The sequence below is a fragment of the Podarcis cretensis genome (genome assembly GCF_951804945.1).
Source record: "Podarcis cretensis genome assembly, chromosome: 6".
NCBI classification, from domain to species: domain Eukaryota; kingdom Metazoa; phylum Chordata; class Lepidosauria; order Squamata; family Lacertidae; genus Podarcis; species Podarcis cretensis.
In genome coordinates, this window is record NC_137175.1 from 75,009,642 (window position 1) to 75,018,301 (window position 8,660).

Genomic DNA, 8,660 nt, shown 5'->3' on the forward strand with positions numbered 1-8,660 from the left:
TGCCTTTTTCTCTTCAAGGCCTTTTTGATTCAATGGAAGCTTGTTTCTGGTGCATGTACAAATGTTTTGCACAGTTGAAAGAGAGTGAGTGCACCGTTTCCCAGGGCTAAAAATAGTCAAGAGCTATACATGTCTAATCTGAAGCTTCATTGAGATCAATGGGACTTACTCTTAACTAAGTGTGCTTAGAATTCCTAAAAGTGGAGTTCATCTCTTATATTTTGTAAATGACACCTTCTCTTTGCACTTTACTTCTCCTCTAGCATTATCAAAACTCAGTATAATGTGACCTGTTATATTAATGCTATTTATAAGGTGCAAACAAAGGTCCCACTACTTTCCCTTCTCAGTTTGTAGTGTTCCGTAAGTGTCTGGTACTGTCAGCATGGCGGAAGGCAGTGGGCAAGAAAAGACACGGTGGACTGCAACCGTAATTGTGAGTTCATCTCTGCAGGTACTGTATCCTACCATTTGTTCGTACAAGTTGCTCTAGCCTCGCAAAGGGTCACAAAATAAATGGGGCTGTGTATTCCACCCTTTCTAGGAACACCTAATATAGAAGAGAGAGCCATGGCATCAAAGCTTAACAACAATGTCAGAACACAGCTCTACCATGTCCTCATATGACTGGGATTAAGGCCTCCAGATTAGAGAGGGTAGTCTGCAAACAGATTTAAGACCCACCACCTTTTAAATTAAAATTAAAACTAACTGCTGTGTTGCATTAAGGAACTGACCGACATTGAAGCATAGTGAAATGGGAAGCACAATTCTCTAAGCAGTGAAAACTCCAAACGTGCAGAGGGTACTCAGGTTAAACCAGTCCAACTGACACTGCTATCCCATTAGGTTTCAGGGGGGCACTCAGCTCCTTCAGAGTGCCCAAGAAATCCCACAGTTCTGACCTCAGTTTGAGTCCAAAATTGCCAATCAATTGTGCTCTTTCCTATTGTCAAATAAACCCAAGTGGCCAGGGAAAGGCACAGAAATACACTTGCTTTTTTTGTTCTAGCACTCCCCTTCCACAAGTATCTCCAGTTATTTAGTTACTGTGGCATCATATTGACCCTAGCGTACATTACCAAGGGGATACTAAACAGATCTGGCTAGGGCTATTTACTTAACGAAAGAAACTGGTTTGACGATTTTACCAGTCCTCTTCTTCTCCAGACCTGTCTTATAGCTGCAGAATTACAGTACTGAGTTGGAAGAGGCCCCAGGAGGTGTTTTAGTTTAATCCCCCAAAACGCACAACAATATTTTAATTCCATTAAATCAGTGTAGTGGCTGTTCAGAAGTGAGATTTTCTGATAAAGCATGCTTACAGCAGTCGACTTCTTATATTCCTGTGCTTTTCCCCCACCCCAAACACTCCAGAGGGGTTAAATGTCATGATCAAAGAGCATCGACCATATTAATATGTCCATTTCAATGAAATCTAAAACACTAATGGCCTGGCTAGAACAAAAGCACAAAACAGAAGACCTTGCTTTATCAGATCAAAGGCCCATCTAATCCAGCATTCTCTTCTCACAGTGGCCAATCAGATGCCTATTGGATGCCCAATAAAGGACATGAGAGCAATAACACACTCTCCACTTTTATTTCCCAGCAACTTGGTATTCAGAGGCATGCCCAGTAGCACACAACCATTCTGACTCTAGTAGCCACTGATAAACTTTACCCTCCTTGAACTTCTCTAATTTTCCTTTAAAGACTCGTTCTGATGAATAGCGTTGAACTAGGACCCGGGAGACTGAAGTTCAAATCCTCAGTCATCAAGCTCACTGGGTGACTGAGTCAGTCACTACCTGTCATCAGAACCTACCTTGCAGGGTGGTTTGGAGGATAACATGGAGAGGAGAAGAGCCATGTATGTTACCTGAGCTCCTGGGAGTATAAAAGCAAATGTAAATAAATAAATAGTTGGGGGCTAACTTCCACCCTTCTTGGGATGTTCCCAATTTGTAAAAGTGACTGAAAGAAAATAGGGTGAGTGAGCTGGAGTCTATAAGAGTTGTGTTTTGCACTTGGAAGACTTTTACATCAGGGAGGATGTGGGGAACGCACTCTGTTATGGCTGTTAAGTGCCACTTCCTATCAGGTTGTAAGAAACCCTTTCTTCCTCCAACACTTGCAGCAGCAGCAGCACCTCCGTGACATTTAGAATTGTTGCCCACCTGAGGCCATCCCTGCTTCCCAACAAACAAAGTGGCTTTTGCATTGACTTTTTGTTAGTACAGCCAGTGCTCGCCAATGTGTTCCCCTTCCCTCCTTTTCCCCTCTGGAGCCTTCCTTTAGTTCGTTAATAGCAATTACAGGATGCAATGAACAGTCATAATGACAAACAGGCGATGCAGAAAGTGCTATAGATGTTCTCCTTGCTTTCAGGAAGCATTTTGATTGATTAATCTATAATGTTGATCTTTGTTACTCTTTTAATGCAGTTTTTTTTATTAGTTTCCCTTCTCTTGTTGACAGGAACAGTTCTTGGAGGCAGTACACTGTCATTGCACAAGCTGACATTGTTCCTGATTGATAGAAAGAAACTTGGCTAGCTTATCTTAAGATGAAAACTTGATTGATGGGATACCTGGGTAATCTGTGACCCTCCGGATGCAGCTGGTCTACAGCTTGCAACATCTCTGGCTGGGGCTGATGGGAAACAGGCCCTCTTTAAAAGCTCCTGCTGCATTTGGAATAAGTCTTCTGTCCATTCCTATCCTTTTTCTGGGTCCATCTTACTTTCCTGACTGTTTTAATGAACAGAAGGGGAATGGGGTGACAGAGGCAGGAGGAACCGACAGGAGAAGACTCAAACATTTTCTCATTGCATTGGGAAGTTTAGTGGATGGCTCTCCAGGCTGCAACTGGGACAACTGTTAAATTCTGTTGTATGGCAAGCTAAACATAAAGCACCCTGGTTATAATGAGCAATATTTTAATGAAAAGGATGCATGTTTTATAATATATAGTGGTACCTCGGGTTACATATGCTTCAGTACCTCGGGTTAAGAACTTTGCTTCAGGATGAGAACAGTTACATATGCTTCAGTACCTCGGGTTAAGAACTTTGCTTCAGGATGAGAACAGAAATCGTGTGGCAGCAGGAGGCCCCATTAGCTAAAGTGGTGCTTCAGGTTAAGAACGGACCTCCGGAACGAATTAAGTTCTTAACCCGAGGTACCACTGTATGTTAGCTTAGTGGGAAGAGGAGTAAAGGTTAAAAAATGATCAACGGTGTAGATATTTCTGTCTCTCTTTTTTGTCATTATAATGCGAGCTCGAAGTGACCCAATTAACTTTATTTAGAACTGGTGAGCATGTTTTAATCCTGTATTTTATAACTTATTTAGGGTCATGAAATTTCAATGTCCCTACAAAATCAGCAACACCGGGTTCGATATTCAGATACAGTGGAAAATGGATCAATAATTTTCTCTCTTTCTGGTAAGGTAAAGGTAAAGGTACCCCTGCCCGTACGGGCCAGTCGTGTCCGACTCTAGGGTTGTGCGCCCATCTCACTTAAGAGGCCGGGGGCCAGCGCTGTCCAGAGACACTTCCGGGTCACGTGGCCAGCGTGACAAAGCTGCTCTGGCGAGCCAGCACCAGCGCAGCACACGGAAACGCCGTTTACCTTCCCGCTATAATGCGGTACCTATTTATCTACTTGCACTTAAGAGTGCTTTCGAACTGCTAGGTGGGCAGGAGCTGGAACCGAAAGACGGGAGCTCACCCCGCCGCGGGGATTAGAGTATCTTAAATTATGGGAAATGTGACCATTAATATATACATACATATATATATGAATTTATTTATATTTCATTTAATGTATTTATTATTTATATTTATTGCATTAAATATATACACTACTTGATTGTGTGTTTATAATCTCAAAGCGGTTTACAGGGCTACTTAAACTGTAGAATTCAATATGGAAATTAAGAGTGACAAGTTGTACACATGGTGGTCTTGCAGCATCCCTACAACATAATTTGGGTCAGAGTATCAATATGCTTTACACCCAGTGAATTTTATGGAGGGCATAATCTCAGTCTCCATAACTGACCCTTTAGAAATCCCCCAAAGCCAAGAAATTTGTAATGACTGTTATCTTTCTCCCAAACTGGACATATTCATATCTGAAGGAAATTTTAGAATGCTTGTAGCCAGATATAAATAGCAGAAAATGATCCTATAGGCTTATAAGCAAGGCAGAATAATTTTAAACCATTTTAAGCTATGAATGTTAGGTTTCACAGTACAGTTCAACAAAAAACACTTGTCTGTTATTATTTTGTTCACTTAAATAAATCACCAACAATTTACTAAATTCCTTGTTTTTTAAACAGTACCTACCCATGGGTTTAAAATGTAAATAGACATTACACAAAAGGAAAAAGGATGATGAGGAAAGAAGAAGACAAGCAAATTCATGTATACATTTTTAATGTGTTCCTCATTTCCTATCCTAATTTGAGAATCACTGTAATAAACTAAGCAGATAGGATCAGGACACTGTAGAAACAATTAGCCCCCTTTCATCTGTTTGTATGGGGCTTCCACGTAAACAGGCCAGGAAATGGATGAAAGAGTAGCAATGAGTCTATCTTCCACGTACATATGCCTAGGACTACAGCTTTATATGAACAAAACTCTTTCAATAGTAAATATACCAACTATATATGTAGTTGACTATTTTTTATATGCATTTAAGTCTGACTTGATCACCATATTTCTTCTTGCCCAGGAATTGCGTTTTTGCTGGTCGATGCTCAAGGCTTATTTTTCACACAGAGAGAGGTTTTATTTGAAAGAATAAAGAAGTTCATGACCATTCACAGGAATGGATTTTTGCTTTTGTCAGCTGCTCGTCATGGACCAAAAGAATGGGATGGGATGTTCAGAGTTCAGCAGAGGTATGAAATTTAAAAAATCGTCAATAGTTTGTTTTATTAGTAAAGGAAACTAGGTACAATAATATGAAATGTTTGCTTAATTATCAAAGATGTAGGTGAATTTGATTTTGCTCAAAGCATTTAGCCAAAGACTAAAAACCCCGTTGTCATATTGCAGTATATAAGAAAATGATGCATCTCGGTCAGTATGACTTGGCATACTCAAGTTTGATAAAATGCGGCAATTTTGGAAATTTAACAAGTCATCATTCCCTAAGTACAAGATAACACCATTTTGTGTTACCTTTTCAGAGACTGAGGGTCCTATCCTTGGAAGGCAACCTGGAAGTAAATCCTGTTGATTTCAATGAGACTTACTTCCAAGCAAGTATGTGTTAAGACTGCAGCACAAGTTCTAATAGTCTAAAAATGAGAATTACGCTTTTGAAAGTCCAGCAATACAGATCATTATGCCAACAACGAAGCAATTGGCAGGGGTAGTACAACTTGAGGGCATGGCAGTACAGTGGCACCTCGGGTTACATATGCTTCAGGTTACATACACTTCAGGTTACAGACTCCGCTAACCCAGAAATAGTACCTTGAGTTAAGAACTTTGCTTCAGGATGAGAACAGAAATCGTGCAGCAGCGGCGCAGCAGCAGCGGGAGGCCCCATTAGCTAAAGTGGTGCTTCAGGTTAAGAACAGTTTCAGGTTAAGAATGGACCTCTGGAACGAATTAAGTATGTAACCAGAGGTACCACTGTAGTACTGCAAGAACAGAGCATATCCTGGAGTAACAGGATGCTTCAATATCAAGTGGATGGTTCAATATTAAGTTTACGTTCAAAGTCTTAAAAGTGAGCTAGGAAATTGTCCCATCTGATCGTAATGGCCACTATTAGTAACATAATTATCTCTGTGTGTTCTCTCCTGCATTTCATTTCCTTCTGACCTCATTGTTTAAATTCCTCCTCCCCTGCCCAATCTCTGTTTGTCTACAACTTGGGCAAACACTTCATGCAAACCTTACTGGTCCGCAAATAACATCTTGCTGAAGACAATGCTGAAACACTTTGGGAAATAAACAAAATTGGAAATGTTTTTTTTTTTTTGACCCTTTAGCTTGGCCTTTTTCTTTTTATTTCATCTTCGGTGTAGCCCTCTTGTTTTCCATGTAGCTCAGTAACGTGTACTCCTGATTGTAGTGACCGCCTGGGGTTTAAGGAAGGCGTCTTTTCCATCACCTGAATTCTTGGTGCAAAGAAAATATAGAGAAAGGAGAATTCCTGGATGTCAGGCTCCAAGCCTGGGAACAGTGGTAGGGAAGGACTTCGACTACCTTCTGCTATCCCAATCCTAGTGAAAATGAAGTACCAGCTTTTGCAAAATCTCAATTTGCTGCAATCATATTAACATACCCTTATGTAACAGCATGCTACAATTCTGGTCCATGCTGTAAAAAAATATGAATACTGTATTTAGCATGATTGACATTTTGAGGGTTGTTTCAGGTTCCTAGGCAGCAATTTACGAATAATCCCAGTCCACAATACCGCTGAAGCTATTAAACTCATGCTAACTATAGCAAAAGTAAGTAGCAAATATTGTCAAATAATAACGTACAGCAAAACAGCTATGACAATATAGAATACATCAATAGGATTTCCACATACTTTTTTGAAAAGTCTCTCATACATGCTAAGCATGTAACTGCATCTAAAATGAGCCAATGTGGTTTAGTGTTTTCAGTGCCAAACAAGAACAGGGAAGGTTCTAATATAAATTCCTATTCAGTCATGAAACTCACTGGCTAACCCGTACAGGGCTATTGTGATTTATTTATTTTTAAAGGAGGGTGGGAAGAATAACCAAGGATATCCTTGGAGGAAAAGTGACATGTAAGTGAATAAAATAGTTATTTGCTATTTGGTGCTTGTAATACGAATTATAGATACTTGACTGGCAGATACATATAGGACCTAATGCTTAATGTGATATATGAATAAGATACAGTACTTTTACATAAAATACTTCTGGCAATTATTATTGCATACATACCGTACCTAATTTTTAAAAAGTGTTCCCTGTAGTTTACTTTGCAGCAAAACCAGAAATAGAATTAAAGACTAAGACTATTTTAAGCTATGCTCTTCAAAATAACTACTTGTTCCTTTAAAGTTACTTCAGTTTAACCTAAGGTTTTTCTTTCAATCACACCAATATAAAATCAGAATTAAAGTATTACATTTTAAGCCTTTTAAAATCTAGTCACTTGAAGACGAGTCATTTGTAAACTTTCATTTCAAAATAGAAGCCAAAATTCTCTGAAACAGGACCCTGCAAGTAAAATCTGTTATTTTACAAACCCTCTTTAGTACTTTCCCTCAGGATCTTTCTTTCTTGCAGAAAGAATCCAAAGTTATTTTCAACTCTTATGGTGTATTAATTGCACAAACCATTACTATAACCTGCTTTATTTCTCTCCTTGTAAAGACTACTTCAAAACCGCATCTGGACAACATTCGCTACAGAATGCTAATGGCAAAGACACAGATTGTAGAACAAAGCTGTGTTTGGAAAATGCTTCATCAAAGTCAACTGGCTTGTAGTTTTGTAAACACCACTTAATATTTTATTCAAAAAAGTTTGGCCATGTTTATTTGCAAAATAGTCTCAATTTTGTGCTTTTAAAAAATGTATCCACAAAGCAATAAGCATGTCACTTTGGAAAGCGCATTTCTGGATGTTACATTAGGATTAAAATCAGTGTGGGATTTCTTAGTTTAATTTCCTGTATAACCATCCAAGACATATTAATGATAGCTAGATGTAAAATACTGAGGAAGAATGGTCATTATTCAAGAGTAACACCTTTAAAAAATGTACATAACTTTGCAAATAAATGGCATAGTTGTAGCCTACCCAATTTAATATTTTATTTTCTAAGAATTATTTAGAACTTGTTATTCTTTTATTTCCATAAAGGAAAATCTTTTACTAAACAATTTGTATATTTAAGTCAATGAACTCCCACCTCCCAGAGTTTTCATTCTCATCTGCTTGTACTTGCTCAGATATATTTCCAGAAATGACCAAGGAAATTTGCAGTGAGGAATTTACTCATAGCTGAAATCGTAGATAGGATAACTCACCTTTATGTCATCTTAATGTAATATCATAATGATATGCTGGTGGGCCTTGCTGCTATGAGGTGATTCAATTTTCTCCAAGTAACTGTTTAATCAGCCTACATCTAACAGTGCTGCAACATGCTGCTATATATCTCCGAATCAGTTCTATGATAACTGAAATGGGTTCTCAGTATCTACACTGCAAGTTTAGAATGTACTCTCTCTAATGTCAATACAGCACATGCCAATTTATATTTATTCCCATATCCTACATCTTGAGGCATTTGTGTTCTCTTACTTTCCTTGTGGGTATGATGTATTGCCAGTAAGGGAATTTGTCACTTTTATTTTTTGCTTTTTCCTTGCTATTTTCTGAATACTTGAGGTCTATACCAAATAGGCTGGCTGTTTTCTAAGTGGTGTATTTTGGGTGGTGAAAATTAGAGGCCCATCACAGGGTGTGTATAAACCTGTGCCTAAGGGAAAAAAATGAAAATCTTCTGCAGTTCTGGTCACTGAAAAAGAATCCTTGAGATAGAACACATATTCCCATTTCGGTTTTGCCATTACATTGAATCATGTGCTTTATGTCACAGTAGGGTTATAAAACAGGCTGTGCCATGTGTTA

The 8,660-nt window shown here is 38.7% G+C and overlaps 1 protein-coding gene across 1 annotated transcript; it reads left to right on the forward strand.

Annotated features, from left to right (window-relative positions):
* Positions 1–359: 359 nt before the first annotated feature.
* LOC307218852 (protein SPO16 homolog) lies at positions 360–8,655 on the forward strand. Its single transcript, XM_079981789.1, has 5 exons — positions 360–454; positions 3,357–3,450; positions 4,751–4,919; positions 6,413–6,491; positions 7,395–8,655. Exons 1-5 carry the CDS (start codon positions 386–388, stop codon positions 7,527–7,529), a joined length of 546 nt encoding a protein of 181 aa, XP_079837915.1. The 5' UTR covers positions 360–385; the 3' UTR covers positions 7,530–8,655.
* Positions 8,656–8,660: the final 5 nt, after the last annotated feature.

Excerpts from the sequence above, each read along its gene's own strand:
- LOC307218852 (XM_079981789.1), top strand. The coding sequence starts at position 386 with ATGGCGGAAGGCAGTGGGCAAGAAAAGACACGGTGGACTGCAACCGTA. Across the intron at positions 455-3,356 it reads TTGTGAGTTCATCTCTGCAG|GGTCATGAAATTTCAATGTC; the intron begins GTACTGTATCCT and ends TAACTTATTTAG. Across the intron at positions 4,920-6,412 it reads ATGTTCAGAGTTCAGCAGAG|GTTCCTAGGCAGCAATTTAC; the intron begins GTATGAAATTTA and ends GGGTTGTTTCAG.